Source organism: Neomonachus schauinslandi, chromosome 9 (genome assembly GCF_002201575.2).
Source record: "Neomonachus schauinslandi chromosome 9, ASM220157v2, whole genome shotgun sequence".
Lineage (NCBI taxonomy): Eukaryota > Metazoa > Chordata > Mammalia > Carnivora > Phocidae > Neomonachus > Neomonachus schauinslandi.
The window spans coordinates 74,599,805-74,622,575 of record NC_058411.1 but is presented as its reverse complement, the minus strand read 5'-3'; the positions used below and the strand labels follow the sequence as shown (position 1 = coordinate 74,622,575).

General features: G+C 39.7%; 2 protein-coding genes across 6 annotated transcripts in view; one reads left to right on the top strand and one right to left on the bottom strand.

Moving 5' to 3' along the window:
• Positions 1 to 6,448: 6,448 nt before the first annotated feature.
• Positions 6,449 to 11,748, top strand: EMC4 (ER membrane protein complex subunit 4). Of its 3 annotated transcripts, none has more exons than XM_021695770.2 (5): positions 6,449 to 6,660; positions 6,997 to 7,111; positions 10,760 to 10,913; positions 11,217 to 11,377; positions 11,617 to 11,748. In XM_021695770.2, exons 1-5 carry the CDS (start codon positions 6,575 to 6,577, stop codon positions 11,650 to 11,652), a joined length of 552 nt encoding a protein of 183 aa, XP_021551445.1. In that variant the 5' UTR covers positions 6,449 to 6,574; the 3' UTR covers positions 11,653 to 11,748. The 3 variants fall into 3 exon arrangements, with proteins under 3 accessions (XP_021551445.1, XP_044773724.1, XP_021551446.1); XM_021695771.2 differs by having other exon boundaries at positions 6,647 to 6,737; XM_044917789.1 differs by lacking the exon at positions 11,217 to 11,377 and having other exon boundaries at positions 6,470 to 6,660.
• A 120-nt stretch (positions 11,749 to 11,868) lies between these two features.
• SLC12A6 (solute carrier family 12 member 6) overlaps positions 11,869 to 22,771 on the bottom strand; it is an 86,783-nt gene continuing 75,880 nt past the window's right edge. For all 3 annotated transcript variants that reach the window (XM_021695773.1, XM_044917788.1, XM_021695774.1), the window contains 10 exons: positions 22,139 to 22,258; positions 21,249 to 21,353; positions 20,673 to 20,841; positions 19,167 to 19,362; positions 18,381 to 18,550; positions 17,542 to 17,673; positions 16,842 to 16,949; positions 16,456 to 16,640; positions 15,932 to 16,065; positions 11,869 to 14,990 (listed from right to left, as the gene is read on the bottom strand). In XM_021695773.1, coding sequence (XP_021551448.1) covers positions 14,899 to 14,990; positions 15,932 to 16,065; positions 16,456 to 16,640; positions 16,842 to 16,949; positions 17,542 to 17,673; positions 18,381 to 18,550; positions 19,167 to 19,362; positions 20,673 to 20,841; positions 21,249 to 21,353; positions 22,139 to 22,258 — 1,411 coding nt within the window. In that variant the 3' untranslated portion in view covers positions 11,869 to 14,898. The remainder of the gene's footprint in view (positions 14,991 to 15,931; positions 16,066 to 16,455; positions 16,641 to 16,841; positions 16,950 to 17,541; positions 17,674 to 18,380; positions 18,551 to 19,166; positions 19,363 to 20,672; positions 20,842 to 21,248; positions 21,354 to 22,138; positions 22,259 to 22,771) is intronic.

Genomic DNA, 22,771 nt, shown 5'->3' with positions numbered 1-22,771 from the left:
TCTCAGTTCTGGAGGCTAAAGACCCAAATCAAGGCATTCATTACAGGAATACGCTCTCTCTGCTGGCTCTAGGGAGGAATCCTTCCTGGCCTCTTCCTAGCTTCTGGTGGCTCTGGCAGTCATTGGCTTATAGCTGCATCACTCCCATCTCTATCTCCATTATCACATGGACTTCTTCTTCCCTGTATATCTGTGTGTCTTCCTCTCTTCTTATGAGGACACCAGTCCTTGGATTTAGGGTCCACAATCATCCAAAATGACCTCATCTTTCTAACTACATCTGCAAAGACCCGATTTCCAAATAAGGTTACATTCTGAGTTTCTGTCTGGATGGATGTCAATTTTGGGGGACACTATTCAATTTACTATAGAAATAATGTAGTCCACAAACCCTTCGAAGTATAAATTAGCAGATTTTGGAGGGCCTCTTTGAGCCTATCAATGTTTTAATTATAACCTCTGTGGTAAGCAATCCTAATTACATGACTCTCCTATAGAACCGTGTTGACAAGGTCCCTAGGGATGTTCACAGCACCATTTTTTGTAATAGTGACAAATTGGAACAACCTAAATGTCCATCAACTGGGGACTGGATAGCTAAATTATCATACATCCATGCCATGTATACTGTATAGCCTTTAAAGGGAGGGAAAACTGAATGGGAAGAAATTGAGAGGGAGACAAACCATGAGAGACTCTGGACTCTAGGAACCAAACTGAGGGTTACAGAAGGGAGGGGGGGTAGGGGGATGGGGTAATTGGGTGATGGGTATTAAGGAGGGCACATGTTGTGTGTGTTGAGCATTGGATGTTATACGCACTAATGAATCACTGAACACGACATCAAAAACTAATGATGTACTATATGCTGGCTGATTGAACATAATAATTAAAAAAAAAAAGAAAAAACTGAGCAGCAGCTATGGAAGACATCCAAGATAAAGTAAAAAAACAAAATTAAGTGCACATGTGTTTCCATTTATACAATAAGCTCCTACAACTTAGACAACCCTACATTTATGTTTATGTTTTAAGGGATGACTCTGTCTTTCAAGTACTTACTGTTCGCCTTCAATTTTTCTGAATCGCACTTCACCCATGTATTAGTCTGCTCAGGCTGCCATAACAAAATACCGTAGATTGGGTGGCTTAGACAACAGAAATTTATTTCCTCACAGTTTTGGAGGCTGCGAAGTCTGAGATCAAGGTGCTTGTTGATTCAGTTACTGATGAGAGCTCTCTTCTGGGCTTTAGGACAGTCACCTTCTCACTGTGTCCTCACTGGTGGAGTTAGTGAGCTCTTTTGTGTCTCCTTTGAAGGACAATAATCCTATTATGAAAGCCCCACCTTCATGACCTCATCTAACCCTAATTACCTCCCAAGGCCCGAACTCCAAATACAATCACATTGGGGATTAGGGCTTCAACATATAAATACTGGGGGAACACAATCAGTCCACAACAATCTTCCTTCCAAAAAATTCAGGCCATAAAGCAATGCTTATACCTGAAATAATTGAGGCTTTTAAAAATTAGCACACAGGGGGGCACCTGGGTGGCTCAGTCAGTTGGGTGTCTGACAGGTCATGATCTCAGTGTCCTGAGATCGAGCCTGGCGCTCGGTGTGGAGTCTGCTTGTCCTTCTCTCTCTCCCTCTGCTCCTCAAGGCCCTGCCCCATTCGCTGGCGCTCTCTCTCTCTCTGGAATAAATAAATAAAATCTTTTTAAAAAATAGCACATAGGGGCGCCTGGGTGGCTCAGTCATTAAGCTTCTGCCTTCGGCTCAGGTCATGATCCCAGGGTCCTGGGATCGAGCCCCTCATCGGGCTCCCTGCTCTGCAGGAAGCCTGCTTCTCTCTCTCCCCTCCCCCTACTTGTGTTCCCTCTCTCACTCTGTCTCTCTCTGTCAAATAAATAAATAAAATCTTGAAAAAAAAAAAATAGCACATAGGAAAAAGTACCATAAAGGACCTGGATTGGTCATTCAGATAACTTGATATAGAGATAGTTTAGCTCACTTCCAAGATAGCTGAAATTAATCATCAGTATGAATCCAGAGTAACCAAGCTTGAAGAAACATGCTAGGCCATCAGCAATGTATCATTATGACTCATGCTATGGTTGTCATTCTTATCCTTTAATAAGATCTGTGGGAATGGCAATCCTCCCAGTTTCCTAAGCAAGTGTTGGAGGGATGTGCTATAATGGGAACTTGTTAAAATGTGAATTGCACAACAGCTCTCCTGAAATGAAAAAAAGGTAATTGCTAAGGAAGAATGGTATTACTAACCAATATTTTCTTCCAGCACTGTCTAGTTCATGTCACTGCTGACAGGGGCATTTCATGACACTGCAGAGCCATAAACCAGAAATTTTTTAAAAAAGTAATCCACATAGAAATGATGCAGAAATCCAGCAAGAACTTGGAAGGTAATATCTTATTAAAAAAAAAAAAGACACAAACTTGTTTTTTCACTGAAGGGGTTTGAAATTTCAAACAGACAAAATGGAGGGAAAAAGTTTCCTCTCGTTAAGACTCTTACTAACACAGAACGAATTGCACCTTGAATAAAGTAGTGTAAGGTGGCCCTTTTCAGAAGGCAGTGATGATACTAGAATCAAATAACACAAATAACTGGGGATTTGCAATGAAAATTGATCTCCGGATAGTGAGTTTGAGCCCCACGTTGGGCGTAGAGCCTACTTAAATTTTTTTAAAAAGTAAATAAATAAAATTTCCTTTTTCAAGTTTCAATCCAAATGCAACTGCTCAGAAAACGGCATGAAGTATTAGAAATAGTCAGCTTCTTAGACCCCTGAAGTGGCGGGGGTGAGATTCAAAAACAAAGACAAAAACTGTGTAGATGGCCCAAATATAAAAGTCAGATGAGGCAACTCACATGACCTATGGAATCATGGTGTGCCTTCTCAGTTTCTTTAATTAAAATCATATTTGCTCAAAAGCACAAAGGGAAGTTTAACATTTATTTTTACAAGTTGAGTATTTCCATTACTGTCTAATTCAAGTTCAGTCCAGTGGCAGGCATGCAAGGAGGCTGCCCCAAACTGCTGATTGCTTAGATTACTTTGTGTAAGTTCAAACCTTTTAGAGCAGCAAAATGCTCTGGGTCAGTGGTTCTTAGTTCTTGCTGCACAGTAGATGCCCATGTTCTATCCTAAGCAAATGAATTAGAATCTCTGGAGTGTGACCCAGCTATCAATTAGTATTTTTAAAGAGCTTCCAAGGTAATTCTCCTGTGAATCCAGGACAGAGAACAATTATGCTTTGAGGTTTGGAAACACGTCATGTTATATTACTAACATTTATACTTTTTCTAAATCCAAAAGTGGTCCCTGCACAATGCAGAGAACTAGGAAAAATATGGGAAAGCACAATTTTTTTTTAAAAGATTTTATTTATTTGACAGAGAGAGAGACAGCCAGAGAGGGAACACAAGCAGGGGGAATGGGAGAGGGAGAAGCAGGCTTCCCGCAGAGCAGGGAGTCTTATGTGGGGCTCGATCCCAGGACCCTGGGATCATGACCTGAGCCGAAGGCAGACGCCTAACGACTGAGCCACCCAGGTGCCCCAGGAAAGCACAATTAAAAAAAAAATTATCTGAAATCCCATTACTCCTTTATGTGTTTATCATTTTTTTCTATGAATATATATGAAAGAGTAATATGCAAAATGTTTTTAAAAATATATTTTAGAATTAGAAGGTAACTTTAGAAGTCATTTAGTAGAAGTCTCTTATTTTATAGATGAAGAAATTAAGGCCAAGAGTTCCTAACTCAAAGTGATACAGGTAGTTCATTTGGAGTCAGGATTAGAATCTAGGTTTACCTTGATTTTTCTTGAAAAACATAATTTGTAAAAAACAAAAAAACAACTTGAATCCTCGAGTTTAATTTCAACTTGAAACTCCATTTTTATAAAGGATCTATTATTTCTTATGATATTCTAATAATCTTACAAAAAAACCAAAACCAAGCAGAGCTTTTCAAGGACTACCTTCATCTTTCTCCTGAAAAATTCTAGCATGCTTGGAAGAAAGTTGCCCTCATTGTATTCTATGGAACGCTGACTCCATAGGAAGTGTATAGGTGTGATAAGGGAAAATAAAAGGGGGGGGAGCTTCTCATTTATGTGAATGGGAAGCAGAATTAAAGATTCTTTATTGAATCATTTCTCATGGTTTTAATGTTATACTAATCCCACTGAGAATCTCTAAGGTGTGTGTGCAGAAGAGCATCTGTAGTTTTTCTCAAATGTGTTTGACCTTGGAATCCTTCTTCAGTTCAGTTCCAAATTTCACCTCCGTCTTCATGTTCTTTGGAACATGTTTTAGCAAACAACACTCTGAGGACTCCTAGGATAAAGGAAAAATGACCTGCACTAACCTGAGGCCAAAGCAACCTTGATTTGGGTTACAGTTGAAACATTTTTGTAGTAAGTGGGGGAGTACTTTAAAAGGGAAGGAATATATGATTTGAATGACTGACAACCTTTTCAAAAGTGTTCCTTTACAATTTATTTAAGAAGCAGAACAATAGCTTGAACATCAAAAAAATGGCATGAAAACCATTAATTGGATATAACATATAACATTCTAAAATGTATTCTCTTCTAGTTTTTACATTTTTTCACATAAATGTAATTATAATATATTCAGTTCTGTATTATATTTACTTTCAATTAATTTACTCACATTCACTAAACATTCAATATATTATGTTCTAGGCAGTGGAATCAAATATAATTAACATGTAGTTCCTAACATCAAGGAATTTAGGGCAGAGTGCAATGAGAGGAGGTAGATACGTGCTCAGAGGATGTCAACAAACACAAACGCAATGTGGTAAGTACTGCAGAATTCACTGGGACAAAGATTGACCAATAGGGTCAAGACCCTTGTGAAGTCTGAGATCAACCTCAAAGTTTCATCAGAGACAACAGATAAAGGCAGAAAAGTAGAAAGAAGCAGGAAAGCAATCCACAATTTCCGTCTTCCTATGATCAGATAAATAAACATTTTAGAATGAACTGGAAGGGGAAAAGCCTTTTCCATTACTGCCTTATTCAAACAGTCTGCTATGAACACAAAATATCTTTCAAATCAGGAAACAAAGTGGGGGTGGAAACTTCAGCAGCTCCAGATCACCATCATCTTCAAGGGTCCAAACTCTTTAATTGGCCCTTTTCAACCTTACCTCCCAACCACGCTCTCACAGCACTTCTCTTCCCTCACCCCCCCCCCCCCCCCCCCGCGACCATATCAGATAACTTGGGGTCAAAGGAATAAGGGTTTGAAAATACAGTACCATTTTCAAAGCGCCAATTTAAAAGTATTATAAATGCTGGTGAAATGCAAAGAGGTGTGATTTTGCTAGCGGGCATTTAAAATTCCTTTAAAATGTGCATAGTCTTTGATCCAGCAACTGCATTTCTAGGAATTTAACTTAAGGAAATAAGAAAAGATATACTGTTTATAAACACTTTATAAAAGGAGGAAAAAACGAGAAACAAATACCCAATAACACGTTATATAATTATATAGATACACAACTCAATACAAAATCCGATCACTAGGGTGCCTTTTAAAAAAAAGTATTTTATTTATTTGTTTGTTTGTTTGAGACAGCGTGCGTGAGCGACAGAACACGAGCGGGGGATGGGGAGGGGCAGAGGGAGAGGGAGCAGCAGACTCCCCACTGAGCAGGGAGCCCATCCCAGGACCTCAGATCAAGACCTATGCGGAAAGGCAGAGGCTTAACCAACTGCGCCACCCAGGCGCCCCACTAGTGTGCGTTTTAAAATAATAATAATAAAATAATCATGCATAGGTGGCGGGCACTCCATTTAACCTCACAAGCCTTGAAAACAGATAAACTTCTACATATGAAGAGGTTGAAGCACTAAATATTTAACGTGTCCAAAGTCACACAATTAAGTAAAGAAGCCACGATTCAAAAAGAGGCCACCGGAATCTCAAACCCATGAGCCTTCCCACGTCCACACTGCTTCCTAGTTTTGGGACAGAATGGGCACTGAACTATTTACCTCGCAGGATTAATGGGACTTAAATAATAAACACAAAGCTCCTGGGACATGGCAGACATTCTGTACTCGGAAGCTACTAAATAACTTGCTCAAGATCACACACCACCCGTAGTAAAACCAGGTTTAAAGGAGATTTGAATCTTGTGTTCAGGGGGGCGCGCAGGAGCTCAAGAAGGTGTCCCTGGCTTCAATTCTTAACCCAGAGCGAGTATGGACTTTCCCTCTGTCCCGCAAGCGCACCTCAGAGGTCAGGGAACACACAACAGGAATCTTCAAAAAGGAGGAAGCTAAGTACGGTCGGATTTTCTCTGCACGCAGCTTCTCCAGCTCCAAGTACTCTCTATCTCATCCTCCGCTCGCAAATTTCCGGGGTGGAAGTGACGTCTGTGCTACGCGCCGCCGGAAGCGGGCTTGCAGAGTAGGACGAAGAAGTAGCGTGTGTCAGTGGGCCTGGGTCCGGGCCCCGCTTTAGAGTACGGAGCTTCGCAGCTTTGGTAGGCGCCCGTGGCCATGACGGCACAGGGGAGCCTGGTGGCCAACCGAGGCCGGCGCTTCAAGTGGGCCATTGAGCTGAGCGGGCCTGGAGGAGGCAGCAGGTGAGGAGCCCGGGCGAAGCTCGGTAACAAGTCTTCACCCCAGAATTGCCGCGGAGGAATAGGACCTGATCTCTCAGGTACAACTCTCTGAAAATGATGGGTGGCACAAAGACAGCTCCCGGGGAGCCAGCGGCTTCTCTACGGTGGACGTGTCTAAGGTTCAAAAGATGCTTATTTCATTCCTCACAATAGACAAAAGTCTGACGAACCCACGAGAGGGCTTGGTCTAATCTGGGTAGGTGTATCTGAGGATCTTTATTCCAATGATTAGAGCAGGAATGTGGGATATGAAGTGTGGGAGGCTGCAGCCTTATGTTTCTTGGTTTGGTTCTTTAGGAGCCGAAGTGACCGGGGCGGTGGCCAGGGAGACTCGCTGTACCCTGTCGGTTACTTGGACAAGCAAGTGCCTGATACCAGCGTGCAAGAGACAGACCGGATCCTGGTGGAGAAGGTACAGAGCTATAGATGTCACAGTAGTTCCTAGGCCAGTCCTGACCTACATATCCACCGTCCTCTCCCAAGCAGCATATGAATATCCTACTGTAGGAGTCTTATCCCTAATATTGGTAAACTGCTTGAGATTAATTTACAGTAGTAAAAGTGCTTAATAGTTAGAAAAATAAAATATGTTTGAACATGTAAGGAGGTAGGTTGGAAATTATCCTTCGGTACCAGTGCCTAATGGTTGAAATCATTCTTTTACCCTAGTTCCCTTACAACCACACAACCAATGTGTCAGGATATTCTTTTGGTTTTATCTTCAAAACAGATTTAAATTTTTGCTACTTATCACTACTTCTTCTTATCTTACCTCTCATTCTAGTCTGAGCGATTTCATCTCCTGCCACTTTCCCCTTTGTTCTTCATTCCACTCTAGTCAGAATGGCCTCCTTGCTGCTCCTTGAAAATAGCAGGCAGGCTTCTATCTCGGACTTTTTGTACATGTTCTTTCCCTCTTCCTGGAATACTCTTCCCCCAGATAACCTGTATGACTTGCTCTGTCATTTCCCTTAGGTCTCTCAGATATTACCTTCTTAGAGAGACCTACTCAGGGCACTCCCTATCCTGTTTTCTTACTTTATTTCTCCATATCATTCATATACATGATATGGTTATTACCTGTCTTTTTACTCTCGTAATGTCCAGGAAAGCAGATTTTGTGTCCCAAGTGCCTAGAACAGTAGCTGGCATTTTCTTTCCTCTTAGCCTTAATATTGTTCAATACTAAATGATCTTTATTTCATGAAATGCAGTGATTTTTACATGAAAATGACAGCTGGTATCAGTGCTTTTCTTGATAAGTATATCATTTTTCATCTTGGTACATCAAATTGTAATATGAACAATAACATGAAAGTATTATTAAAATGGCCTGATTTTGAAGGTAGATGATTATACTTACTTTAGAACAGTTCTGTTGTATGGATGGTTTGATCTTTAAAGTCCCAGATAAATGATCTTTTATGTAAGTGACACACCAGGGAATTGCTTACAAATATGTCCATTTATTCTTTTAACATGAGTAAGCTCAAATGGATAGTGATATATTCTTCTAATATTGCTAGATTTACTTTGTTAATATTTTGTTTAGTAGGATTTTTGCATTTAGGTTCAGGAGTGATATTGATCCATAAACTTTACTCATAATGTCCTTGTCAGGTTTTGGTATTTATGGGGCCCCATGTAATGAATGTTCATTTTTTATTTTCTGAAAGAATTTGTGTAAGATTGGCTTTATTTTTTCCTTAAATGTTTAGAATTTGCCAAGAGAAACCATCTGGGCTTAATTACAGATTCAGTTTCTTAAACAGTTTTATGACTAAATTTTCAATTTATTATGCTATTAGGTATTTCTTCTAGGAATTTATCCATTTCCCCAAATTTGTAATATGATCACTTTTTTTTTTTTTTTAAGATTTTATTTATTTGACAGAGAGAGAGACAGTGAGAGCAGGAACACAAGCAGAGGGAAGTGGGAGAAGGAGAAGCAGGCTTCCCGCTGAGCAGGGAGCCCGATGTGGGGCTCGATCCCAGGACTCTGGGATGGAGCCCGATGTGGGGCTCGATCCCAGGACTCTGGGATCATGACCTGAGCCGAAGGCAGACGCTTAACGACTGAGCCACCCAGGCGCCCCTGTAATATGATCACTTTAAGATTTTATTTATTTGAGAGAGAGAGAGATGATGAGCAGGGGGAGGAGCAGAGGGAGAAGATGACTCCCTGCTGAGCAGGGAACCTGAGGCGGGACTCTATCCCCGGACCCTGGGATCATGACCTGAGCCAAAGGCAGATGCTTAACCAACTGAGCCACCCAGGCGCCCATATGATCATTTTAATACACTGCCAGAACTATAGAGTTGTCCCTCTTTTATTCCCAATGTTGAATATTTCTCTTTTTCCTTCATCAGGCTCACCAGTATTGATGTTATTAACCTTTAAAAGAAAACACCTTTAGGGCACCTGGGTGGCTCAGTTGGTTAAAGCGACTGCCTTCAGCTCAGGTCATGATCCTGGAGTCCCAGGATCGAGTCCCACATCGGGCTCCCTGCTCGGCAGGGAGTCTGCTTCTCCCTCGGACCCTCCCCCCTCTCATGTGCTCTCTCTTTTTCTCTCTCTCTCAAATAAATAAAATCTTTAAAAAAAAAAAAAAAACCTTTAGCCTTGTTGATTTAAAGAAAAATTCATTAATTTCTTTTCTCATTTTTCCTTTTCATTTCCTTGGGTTTAATCTATTTCTTTTTCTAACTTATTAAAATAGATGCTGAGAATGACATGGATGGAGCTAGAGGGTATAATGCTAAGTGAAATACATCAGAGAAAGACAAATACCATATGATTTCACTCATATATGAAATTTAAGAAACAAATGAGCAAAGGGGGAAAAAAGAAACCAAGAAACAGACTCTTAACCATAGAGAACAAACTGATGGTTACCAGACAGGAGGTGGGTTGGGGGGATGGGTGAAAGAGGCGATAAGGATTAAGGAGGGCACTTGTGATGAGCTTGTATGGAAGTGTTGAGTCATTATATTGTACCACCTGAAACTAATATTACACTGTATGTTAACTGGAATTAAAACTTAAAAAGATTGTAAAAAAAGAAATAGATGCTTACTTTTTTTTTAATAAGATTTTATTTATTTGACAGAGAGAGAGATCACAAGTAGGCAGACAGGCAGGCAGAGGCAGAGGGAGAAGCAAGCTCCCCGCTGAGCAGGGAGCCTGATGCGGGGCTCTATCTTAGGACGCTGGGATCAGGACCTGAGCTGAAGGCAGATGCCTAACCGACTGAGCCACCCAGGTGCCCCAAATGCTTACTTTTAGTCTTCTAAATATGTATTATAAATTTTTCAGTGCTCTGTGTCCCACAAGGATATGTGGCATTTTTGTTGTTATCAGTTAACAATATTTCTGTTTTCCATTGTAATTTCTTTTATTTATGGATTATTTAGAATGCATTTAATTCCAATATGTAGGGAATTTTTAGTTTTCTTTTTATTACTGATTTCTAGCTTAATTGCATCATAAGCAAAGAACATGCTTTGTATGATTTGGGTTCTTTGAGAGTTGACACTTTCTTCAAGGCTCAGCAAGTGGTCAGCTTTTGTAAGTGTCCCATGTGTGTTTGAAAAGAATGAATTCTCCAAATGTTGGGTGCAGTGTTCTATATATGTCAGTTAATAATATCATTTAGATCTTAATATCTTGATTTGTCAGCTTGTTCTTTTAGTTATTGAGGTGTGCTAATCTCCCACCCTATGGATTTACCTATTTCAGTTGTAGATGGGGCAATGAGAGATGCAGAAGTACAAGAACAAAAGTAGGGAAGTCTTTTTTTCTTTAGCCAAATCATGGGGAAAAATGGTATCTGGAAAACCAGTAGGAAAAAACATAACGAATGGTGAGGATGCCTTATTTTTAGAAGAGCAAGCTTCCTGTGGCAACATGGAGAAGGGCAGACAGACGTGGTGGAACTGAGGAGTCAGCTCAGTCAGCAGCACAGAATTGGGAATTGTGTTCATTTGACTTTAACATCAGTGATCCGATAAATGTGGGACTGAGGATAGAGATCATAGGTTAAAATTGTGTTTGTTTTAGCGCTGCTGGGACATTGCCTTGGGTCCCCTCAAGCAGATTCCCATGAACCTCTTCATCATGTACATGGCAGGCAATACGATCTCCATCTTCCCTACTATGATGGTGTGTATGATGGCTTGGCGGCCCATTCAGGCACTTATGGCCATTTCAGCCAGTAAGTATTCTTGATACAACAACCCTTCCTTAAGTTTTAAGAATTAAAGACAAATATTAGTGAAACCATGAAAATCTTTAGTACTGCTCTTGGCTAGTGGCCAGGGGGAGGGTGTGCAGGGTGGTGATGGTAGAGGTGGTGGTGTGGAGGAGGGAAATGGAGCTTATCATGGCTTTTTGTTCACTTTTAATGGTCCTATTTGCTATTTTACTTTGGGTCTCTCTATATTATTTTAAAATATGGCCTGATTCATATTAAAAAAAAAAGTTGTTTTGGGTTTGACACTTTTTGTTACCCCAACAGCTTTCAAGATGCTAGAAAGTTCAAGCCAGAAGTTTCTTCAGGGTTTGGTGTATCTCATTGGAAACCTCATGGGTTTGGCATTGGCTGTTTATAAGTGCCAGTCAATGGGACTGTTGCCTACACATGCATCAGACTGGTTAGCCTTCATTGAGCCCCCTGAGGTAAGGCAAAGGAAAAGTTAAATTTGGGGCAGTTGTAATGTAAATAGCAGACTCATTTGATGGTGGGGGATTTGAGTTGGTACTAGAGCTTATTTGTTAAGAAATAAGATCCCTTGGGAGTTTGGAAGTTGTTACTTTTTTAAGGATAAAGCTAAATAGAGCCTGTGATTAAATAAAGAACTTGATTCTATAAGTTAGTTCAACACCAATTCACCAATCACCTATTTACCTTGTTTCAGAGGATGGAGTTTAGTGGTGGAGGATTGCTTCTGTGAAGAGGAGAAAGAAGCACCTGGTGCCTGTGTATCGGGATCTCATTTACAACCTTCTTTTGTGCCCAGTGGCTCCTTCTCAGCATACTAATTCTTAAAGTTATCACTCATGCTGAACAGAACCAAAGCTCTCTTTACTCCATGGTGAGGAGACGAATCCCAGAAAGACAATGTACGTATCACTCCAAACACACAAAGAAACTATACCACAACCCTTGATTGAAAATAATGTAGAAAACTTTATTTATGTTTCCAGTACAGAGCAAAACAACAAATAAAACTGTAACTCTATGTAAACAAAATGGTTGCTGCTAAATCAAGAACCACAGCAGCATCTCCTTTCAATAAATTAAATGGTTGAGAACAATGCTTAAAAAAAAAGTTGCACAAGTTTCCCTTAACTCTATTTTCCTTAATGTTTCACTTCTATTTAACACAAGCTGGAACATAAAAATTCTGTTGGAGACACTGTGGAAGATGTGAGAAACTAATGCTGGATTCAGACTATACATGATGAAAAGAAAAATAAACCAGACAAAAAGAGTACATAAATATGCTTACAGTGTAATTGCTACTTTAACATCCACAATAATGGATTTTTAACACATTTAGGGGGAGTGAGGATTGGCGGGCTAGTTGGGGCCACAGGAATCTGAGGCAAAGGAAGATACACGGTAATGATCTTTCCCCTGCCAAGAGGAACCGGGCCCCTGTTGAGCAGATGCTGCAATTCAAACCTCAGCTTTTAAGATAGCTTTACAAGGCAGAAGGCCAGCAGCTGGAGAAGGTATATTGTCATAGTCTGCCCTGGTAAATCTTAGCTAAGACTTAAAAGCTGGATCTTATTCAGAAGGCAGGAAGAGGTCTTTCCTTTCTCTTCCTTCTTGAAACACAAAAGCCCTTCCCCTAAGGTGCATTCTCTCTCACCAAGTTTTCAGTATTGCTTTATTTGCAGTGATTAGAAGAGACAAGACACTTCACAGACGAACAACATAAGCAACACATGGACGTGAAATGCTCTAGACAGAGATGAGTTTAAATCTGGCCTAATAACCATTTTCCCATGTAATGGTGATTTTATGTTTTAGGGGCTGAAGCAGTGGCTGTATTAATAGCCACTCACTCCCTTATCCCTTTAAAAGATTCTTACAGAGCTCCAACCACAAAAAGCTCTTCTAAAACCTTGTTTTCTGCCCATATTGTTTCTATATGGAAAAAAAAATATATGTATCAACCACTTTGGCCAGAGGATGTGTGTAAATGTAGAGGAATTCCTGGGCAGGTTGACCTTTAAAGCATGGGGGCTTCAATATCTTGGTCCTAGAGAACCTGTTCCACTACTGTGGACTCAACTAAACAAAAGAGTATTACAATGGAAATTTTAACAGTGCTTCTACCCTCTGCAGGAAGGAGCAGGAAAAAAGACTTAAAGATCGTGTTTGTTTTGCTACCCTGACTGGGTCTTGAGGTTGAAAAAAGAGCAAAGGGAACAAAATACTCAGTTTCTTAAGCCATACTGAAGAAAAGGTTTTCTCTGTCCATAAGAGTCAAATGAATAATCTGCTGGGACCTAGGTTTGCTTGCTCCATATCCTATTGGGTGATCAAAGAAGAGTGGCAGTATTTATCATTAAAAAAGTGATTGAAGAGCAGTCATGAATACAGGCAAAACAAGTTTTTCTAAATACTTATCCTATAAAAGAAAGGACCATTTCACATATTTGCAATTACCACTCAAGGTAGTTTCCCTATGCTTGAAAGCTAGGTGTTTTATGACCAGTAAATGTTTTATGACCAGTAAATGTTTTATGACCAGCAAATAAAAAGCTAAGCTTGTACAAGTACTTCCTTGACACATTGAGAGCTTTCCGAAAACAACTGGAATAGCAGAGGACTGTTGGCTTGGATAATCTTGGTTCAGAGCCAAGTTCCTGCAGTCACAATGAAGAATAAAATTGATAAAAACGCTCATACTCCGGACATTTAGATGAGTTGAGTGCCTCAAGTCTTGGCTATGGCTTTGGAAATGAGTGCACAGGTTTCTTAGTGAAAAATAAGTTTCCTGAATCAGGTCAATGCCAATCGTATGCCACTTTAGTGAAGCAGGTAGGGAGAGTAGCAGCAACTCAAATCTTTGGCACTATGGAAGGAGTATGGCTCTAGAACTTTGAATTCCATTGCTGGATTCCCCCTTTAAAAGAGAGTTCAAAGCTTTTAGGGAAGGATTTTAGCCAGTCTTCCTAGTTTATTCCTATGATTTTGGGCCTGTGCCTACTAACCCAGAGGGCATAAAAGAAAGGAGAGGCGAAACTACTGGTCAATGTGCATCATCATCTAGATTTCTTGGACAACAGCTTGCTTGTTTTGACCATGTCGCACATGGTAACCACAGACTGTTTCAGTAGATCTTAATTTGGAGTTAGGGTACCCTAATTTGGCCATTTGAAAAGAACCTGAAAGAAATTCTTTTTACTCCACCTTTAAAAAAACAATTTCCAGGATAACAATGCATGTATTACAATCTTAACCACAGACTGGGTTTTGAGAACCAGCTGACATATAAACCGACACAGTATGTGTACTGGAACCTGGTATTTTGGGGGAATCTTGTGTTGGAGGAAGAAGTAGAGGCTGTAGCCATGTTTCAGTTTTTGTATAGTACCCTAATATAACATAGAGTCCTGGAGAACAATGGAAACATTAAAGAAAATTAGCTAAAAAAGATTTTCATCTTGGTTTGCCACAGGTTATCTCCACAAGGATGTTAGGTCCCCACATACTTGGCTATGCATTCTTTAGTATGATGAAGCTGTGTCTCTGGCTGTTACCCCCATGGTGTCATCATTGGACCATGACTTCTGAGACTCCCCTTTAATGTTGGACATATACTTGCTTTTTGTCTTCTTGAATTTCTAGCATCCCTTTTGCCAACTCATTTTAATGGTTTAGCCTGTTACTTCTAATTTGCCTTCAACTAGTACAGACATGGCTTTTAGGACTTGACCAGTGTTCTGATGTTGAGGAAATATCTGCTTCTTCTGTAAGGACAGCAGATCATATGATAGCAAAGAGCAGAACTACGTGTACTTTTTTGCACAAGTACTCGAGGCTCAGCTTGTCAAGAGTTCAGTGTGATGTGTACAGAACCCAGGCCTCTACTTGATGGGAGTAGTAGTAAAGAGCTGGCACTTTCATGGAGAATGGAAGCCTTTTGGGAAAGGTGAGGCCAAGCAGAGTCTTCAGGAGTAGATTATGAATAAATGGTGATCACTTCACTGCCACCACCCCGGACAAGGAGGACTCGCTCTAGTCCCTCGGTGAGCACTTCTAGGAACTCCATGTCTTCCGAATTTGTCAAGGAGACAAATGGGGAGAAGAACACACTTTATAACCTGACATGATAATCGAGGTTTATCTGACTGCAAAGCTGCAAAATTAACATACTTGTTTTCATTATTATATATACTCAGAGTTGGAGACATCTGAACTCTGGATTTAATTTAACCCTGTGAAATAATCCAAGGATCTAATTCCTTTGCATATATAATACAAGACCTTCATTTGTTAGACTTTTTTCTAAATGTAACTTTACAAATGGGGGAAACTCACAAGTAATGTGTTTGTACCACAGCAAAATAAGCCAAAAAAGAAGAAAAGGCCACAACAGGGCAGCTTATAAGACTGCTCGAGAGAACCCAAGTAATTTCTAAGTGAAGCTGCTCAAATCAGATTTTTCTGCCAGGTTTTTTTTTTTTCTTAATCTCTTCTCCTTAATGGTACTGATGGGAATGGGCCAGTCTATACCATTGCATTCTTGAAGGGGTCCCATTAAAAAAATCCTGTGATCAGGGTATGAGGAAAAACCCTTATCTCTTTTTTCCCCTCAGAGGAGATTTCACTTAAACTGCTTCTCCCCTAACTACATCCACAGGAAAGACGCTTTGCAAGGTGGGTGGAGCCTGAGAAAAGGAGAAAGGATGTGGGTATTGCGTCTCTAGGACTGTTTCAGAAAGGATTCTATACTGTGAATATTAGAAGTCATGGTGCAAATTTACCACCTAAAAAGTCTCTTTAGGGTTCAGAGAGAACATATATACCCAGCTCCCCCAAAGGAGATCAATCTCACTGCTGTGTAAGAATCCTTGCCTAAGACTTTTAACAACCTTTCCTCCTTGAGAAGGAAATATGGGCACAGACAATGACTTTTAAGGTTACCTAGTGGTCTTATCTAAGAAACAGGCTAAGACTTTCCCTACTGGTAGCTCCATTCTTGGAAAGGATACAGTTTTCATCACCCTCAGGGTTTCGGGGTGGCCCTGGCATATTCAACAAAACCAGCTTTGCTTCGTGGGACTTGTTAACTATAACCTCATTGAGTTTCACTGCCGTATGCATCCGCCTCACATTGGAATGGTCTCTGGACGGGTGGAAGGGAGAAAGAGAGGTGGTTAAGGCAAAGAGAAAGCTAGGCATATAGTCAACTTTAAAAACCTTGAGATACAGAACTTTTTTGCTTTGACTATGAATAATGTAGTGAACAAATGATTTCCTTATACTAATATCCTGGGTTTTCTCATTCTACATTTGCTTGTTTTATTCCAGGAACACAGTATGGTGAGAAAGAAGGGTGGTTAGCTTATGCACAATGTTAACTGGTAGCTGATACGCACAGGCAAATAACGAGAGATGGCTGGATTTGGGGTGAAATGAAGAACAGACCTCATCCTGTGTATCCAGGCAAAGTCACATGTGTGCCACTGACTAGGATACCATATTACATGATAAGCTTGTGAGTTGGAAAACTTACGGACGCATGTTAAGCAGGTCCTGGAATCCTTCCATCGACTTAGCCTTTTGTCCCCGGGATGCCATGTACTTGTCTTTTGTCCAAGTCATGTGCACCTTCTCCTGATAGGTTTCTGTCTCTTCATCCTCATCAGAGCCAATGCTGGTCAATCGCAGCATTGAGTTCCGGTCTTTCACCAACTGCGCCTGAGAAGGGCCCAACATAGCTATGACCTCTGTACCCAATTCCCTCTCACACTTCAGCTTCAATTATTTTCAAATAATAATGTGGTTATAGTGAAAGAACTGATAAAGGGAGAAGGAAAGAATGTGTCATTCTATGAGAACAATATAGTATCATCCCTCTCAGGGACAGACTAGCATTCAATGAATACAGGAAGGTCTCACCTCTCTGTCCCTCTCTGTTTTGGACAGTCGCATGTGCCGGAGCATCTGGGACCTTTGCTCCATCATCAGGGTGCGCTCGTAAGTATAAGCAGATATGTCACTGTCATGCTGCCGTAGGTAACACAGGGTGGGCAATAAGCACAAAGGAGAAAGAAGGATGAACCATACACTTTCATGTCCACTCACTAAATTAAGCCAGAGAAAGTATCACAATATCAACCTAAGTTTCACTCCTATTTTCTTCAGTTACTGAGCTATATAATATTATGGACTGTAGAGCAAATCTAGAAGCCCTGAGAGTCTTTTCCATAATCCAACCATTACATATATGTTTCCTTGAAACAAAATACAAACTCTAGTTTGTTTTTTTTTTTTAAGACTGCTAGGTTATTATTTAAAAAAAGCACTATGTGTGATTTTAACATGCATATATGAATTAAAACTTGATAAAACCATATTAAGCAGACAATCTGGTAGAAATATAAAGGCTGTATAACAAAAGAGCAAAAATAAAAACCACCGAATACACAACACATTCATATTCTACTTATCTAGATCAATATATTAGGGCTTTGTTGGAACTAAGGGATTAATCCACATTTGCAGCTGAACAATTTCCCAAACCAAAAAAAGTTCTAGGAAGACAGGGTAGGAAGTGGGGGAAGGGTGGTCTGTTTGATCTCAAACTCTGCTTTCTCACCATCTCTACCACTTCCACCTCGGCCTCGATGCGTAGGTGGTAGAGGAAGGTAGCCAGGTCCTTCTTCATCTGAATACTGTTGTCTTCTAGTTGGGCTACTGTGAAGATCCGAATGCTACATTTTCGCCACACCTGAGAAAGTACCATACATACATGGAAAGTGAGATGCAAGAAGGCCAAAAAAAAAAAAAAAGTTATTCCTAAAACACAAGACATTTTTTGCTTTGGACAACCTTGCTATAGTATCAGGATATTTGTTGTTCTTAGCTTCTAACTTGATATACTATTGTACGAAGGCAAAAGCTTAACTAAAAACACATTAAAAACAGCTTTAAGAAGTTCTTAATTTCCTAACAAGAAGAAAACTGGCAAAAGGGGATATATGATACATTAAGAGGGTGCTGTATTCAGATAGCATATTGATGCCTCATGCAGACTCTAATATTTATTATTTTAAAGTTCAGTTTAACTAGTCTTACCAAAGGATGAGCATACCTATGTATAAGATACCCACACACCCAAACATAGGTTTCCAGCATTTGAGAGACTTTGGTCTTTTTTTTTTTTTTTTTAAATGGACGTGTCACTTCTTAATGTTTTTCCAAGAGCTCATATGGAACTTTATTAACTTGCTGAATTTCACTTAGAGATAGGTAGGTATCAAATAGAAAGAAAACTACTACTCATACGGTTGAAAGTAGGATCACGGGAAAGCTAAGAAAAATCCCCAACTCTTCTGATCCTAAGCCCCAACACTATAATCAAAGAGGAAGCATCTGTCTAGTAAACCAGGACGATATCAAGGGAGAAAGACTTTTTTCAAAAGGTATCTAAAATACCTTGTGCTGTTTAAGTAGGAATGGTAATAACATGAGCATCCCCCCATCATGCACAATCCACCACACATCAATGTTGCCCTCAGAAAACTGCTCCACATTGCTGGGAAAGAAGGAGATGTTTTTAGCCACCAGCAGGGCCAGATGGGCAGCAGTTGTCACTCGAACTGTGCCTAGGGAGAAAACAGAATCAGGATAAACTGATTTTATCAGTTTATCAGAGAAGACTCCTGAGGCTTGCCTTGCTTCCCACCATGTCAGGAAAGCAAGGGTAATGCGTTGTTTTTTTTTTTTTTTTACATTTCTTTAAGCAAGGTATTCTGTTTACATAGTGGGTTATACCTCATCAAGTAACAACAATCATTAAGAAAAATCTGAATAACTAACAGAATTAGATTCAGAACCATGATTTATATTACTAGATATATGCTGATCACTACATTTCTAAGGGGGGGTTATGTGAATTCTGGAGATTGTGATGAAAGACCATCCTTCCAATTCCTGTGAGAACATCAATGAGGCAGATCACAAATGAAAATAGGGCAATTTCAGAGATAATTCCCAGCATAATACTCGACAGAGATAAACAATTCATGAACATAATATAAAGCTGGAGGGGGTGAGGAGAATAGGATTATTACTGTTAGTAGTTACTTAGGTGCCCCTTTGGGACTATGCTTCCACAACGGCACGGTCTCTACTTTAGGCTATGGGGTAGGGTTAAGGCAACAGAGGTTTAACTGTAATCCCTATTTGGGCCCTCAGGATAAAATGAAAAGTGTTCTGTACCGATAAAAGTCTTCCATGCTCGAGCATCTTCACTCTGGCGCCAGCCATTAGGCCATCCCATCACCACCGTGTTGTGCTTCATGCCCCCAAGGCCACATGACTGGATGAGGTGGGAAATGCCCTCCCTCAGCTTGGCCGCCACCACCAGCTGGCAGAACCCCTTCACCTTCTCTGCCTCCATTAGATGCTTTATGGTCTGAAAAAGAGAACCTCAATGCTGAATTGCTTCACCCTGAACCTTTTAATCTATTACTCCTTATCTTATAATCTCCTCCTCTTTTCCAAACTCTGCATAAGACCGTATCTCCTACAGAAAAGTCCAAAAAGTAAAATTAGCCCAATGGAATTTCATTATCCTTTGCCTTTTTCACTCTCTAAGTGCTTACTACATATGTTGCTGGTTGACTACAGCAATGGAGTTCCTCTGCCTTTTCCTCTATTCTGCTTTCCCTTCTTTGTAACATACCAAACAAATCAAGAGCAGGGATCTTCGGAAAACAAATATTCAATATTCTTTCTTAACTGGCCAGGCTGAGTGTGAACATGATCTACTTCCTTCCTCAATCGCCCTGATACCCTGACTCGTATTATTAGAAACTCAATCTGATGATTCAGTTTCACTTAAAAATTTTCTCCGGTATGTTTTTTTTTTTTTTTTTTTCGTTTCTCCTATTTCCATCTGTTTTGGTATTTTAATGGTGACTATTGATGACCCTTGTCTTTGCTTTGCTATTATTTATTCAAGCCAAGTTGGAGATAATACTTCATTTACTCTCTTAGTGGAAAGATGAAGGGAATAATGGTGTAGAAAGAGGACAGGATTTTCCTGAAGGCACAGATTAAGTCAGTGATGTAGCAAGGGTAATAAGCAAGCTTTACTGATTTCCAATCCTGTGCTTTTTATTTATTTTTACCATCATTCCAGACTAGTGTTTCTTCAAGCATTTCTAGTTTTTAGGGTTTCAAAGTATTCCAAATGAAATCCAGTAAAATTTTTGAAATAAAAGGGTTGGTTTTATCATTTATAATAAGTATTAGAGTGAAAACTGCTTTCTTCTTTAGGGAGAATTTATACTTGGCAAGTTAATCAGAAGTAAAGCAAAAGAACCTTGCTCATGATACCAAGGTAGACTGGTAAGGAGAAAGGAAAGTTGTTCATTGCTCCTTGTCACCAGATTGAGCAGAACCATCTCCATGGTTCAAGGGACAGATTTATTTACTTGACTTCTCTGAGGCCTGAGTCAATGTTTAGAGTCTACTTGCAAACAGTGCTTAGCCTTGACAATCTTAAAAGTTTAGTAATGCTTTTTAAATGGAAAAAATAAATTATTATCTTCTGGTTCATCTTCTTATTTGGGAGAATATGATTGTTCAAAAGTCAGCACTAAGAAGGAAACCTCCTAGATCACTCAGGAAAGGGATTAACTTAGAAATATGACATCTAACAACTTAACATCACAAAACCAGAAGCTAAATTCCACTAAGTCAATAAGCCTTGACTCTTACCTGCTCAGCAGCTAAAGCTTCCCCGTAGTTCTCCAGGAAGTTCCCCACGATGACAGAGCCCACAATAGTGAGACCCTTTCCTGCTTTAAGTTGTGAGGCAAAGGTGAGGAGGCGAGGATGCTTGACGTGTAAGTCCTCATCTAATTTCAGCAATACAAGTAACTGAGGCCTGCAGAGAGATTGGTGGGAGGGTGGAAGGGAGAAAAAACTTTGGGTTTGGGGAACAGAATGACAATTCTACCCTTTAATTCAGGAGATCTATATAAAACTGTAATTGGGCAGAAGGAAGAGATTAGAGAAAACGATAGGATGAGGGTGTAGTTTATTTCAATCCTCCCAGTATTACCACAAATCGATCATTCTGCAAGGAACAATAAAAATGGCTGAAGTCTAGACCAGATATCCCATGAAGAAAAGAGAATAAAGTATGAAGGATTTGGAATCATTCAAAATGGGTCCATTATACCAATTCCTTGAGCCACCTGAATTCCTTATCCTGTAATCACAGAAGCACATAGTTGTGTGTGTTAACCATGTGCCAAACACTACACCACTAAGCTCTACTGATTTCTTTACCTCCAGTTTTTAGTGTGTGGCGGTCCTTCTTCCAGCCGGAGCAAAGCAAACCGGGCTGCACTGAGGGACAGCCCACGGATTCCATCACCCCATTCTTTCTCCGCTCTGGGAGACAAAAGAGAAAAAAGCAGAGACAGATTTCAACTATAGCAAGTACAATTTCAAAACATAAAGTTTATTTTTTCTTTATCTAAAACTAACATATGCACAAGGAAGAAAATTAAAGCTCATTATTTATATAATGCTCTTTATTAACATAAGGAACCCACCAAAAGCAGATCCACACTGGCCTTCATCAATGGACCACACTGTACAATAAACAATTCAAAATAAAGGCTGGAAGTATCACTCACTTGTCCTTCTATGTAACTGTTCAAAAGCAATAATGCAAAACAGCTATTTGGAGAAGGAACTTACGACAGACCCAAAGTTTAATTTAATTTTGAAAATAATGGGGAGAAAGCAAAACTCAATGTAATCTTCTGAACCAGTGTTATTTATTCCTAAATTTTGCAAGGTGTTTCTGAAGTCTTAGTTGTTATAGTTATTCAGGATTAATTTCTTTTTCATTTCAGAGATAATACCTTGACTGAAGAGATAAGCAAAAATACTTATATTTGTGTTATACTTTAATACTCATCATTATTATTTTGACAAGTCCTTGAAGCTACTTTTTTCACTGATCTGTTCATACTTTCTCAATGGGTTCCCCTTGTTGATTCTGTATGTTTGTGTCTGTAAGATGGCTAAAAGAATTGGGGATACAAAATTTAGTTACAGATGAATGAGGTTATCTGGATCCTTACTGCAATTTTCATTGGGCTGGCTCTACACAAACTAGTCCATTTTGATACTTTTAGCAGTAATCAAGGTCAAATCCACAGACTCACCCTTGGTACTCGATGTACTTGTAGATCATACCAGCTATTACCATAGCTACGATGGCGTAATACCAGGAAGAAATGAACATCAGAGCCAGACAGATACTCATTCCCATGAAAGAGAGGGCCCTAGAAAATTAAAAACAAAAACACAAACAAGAAAGTGTTTTTCTAAGCAGCTTAAAAAGAAGCCTGTGCTAGAGATGCTTCTCAAACTGGTGAGGGATTGCTAAATTCCAATATATTGCAGACTGAACTTCTGTAAAACACAATAAAAATGAGTTATTAGAAAAATTACTACATGCCTGGATGCTGTGAGAATGTCAAATTGCTATAAAAGTTTCAAAATATTTTTCTCAATTTTTATAGTTGTCTTATCATGGACTGCAATAGTCGGTAGATCTGCACCGAGGCCCAAACCATCCTTTGTGCTGATGTTTCCCATTGCTGGGAAAACATATAAATGAACAGGATGTAATGAAAGTTATCTGTAGTTGTGAGGATAATTAATGCCTAGTTGGCAAAGCAAGGATGGGGCATGTAGTCAGAATTATTAACATGATCTTTTAAAAAAAGTATTTCATGTAAATATTGCTTAAAACCATATTAACATTCATTAGCATACATGCAGAACCCACTGAA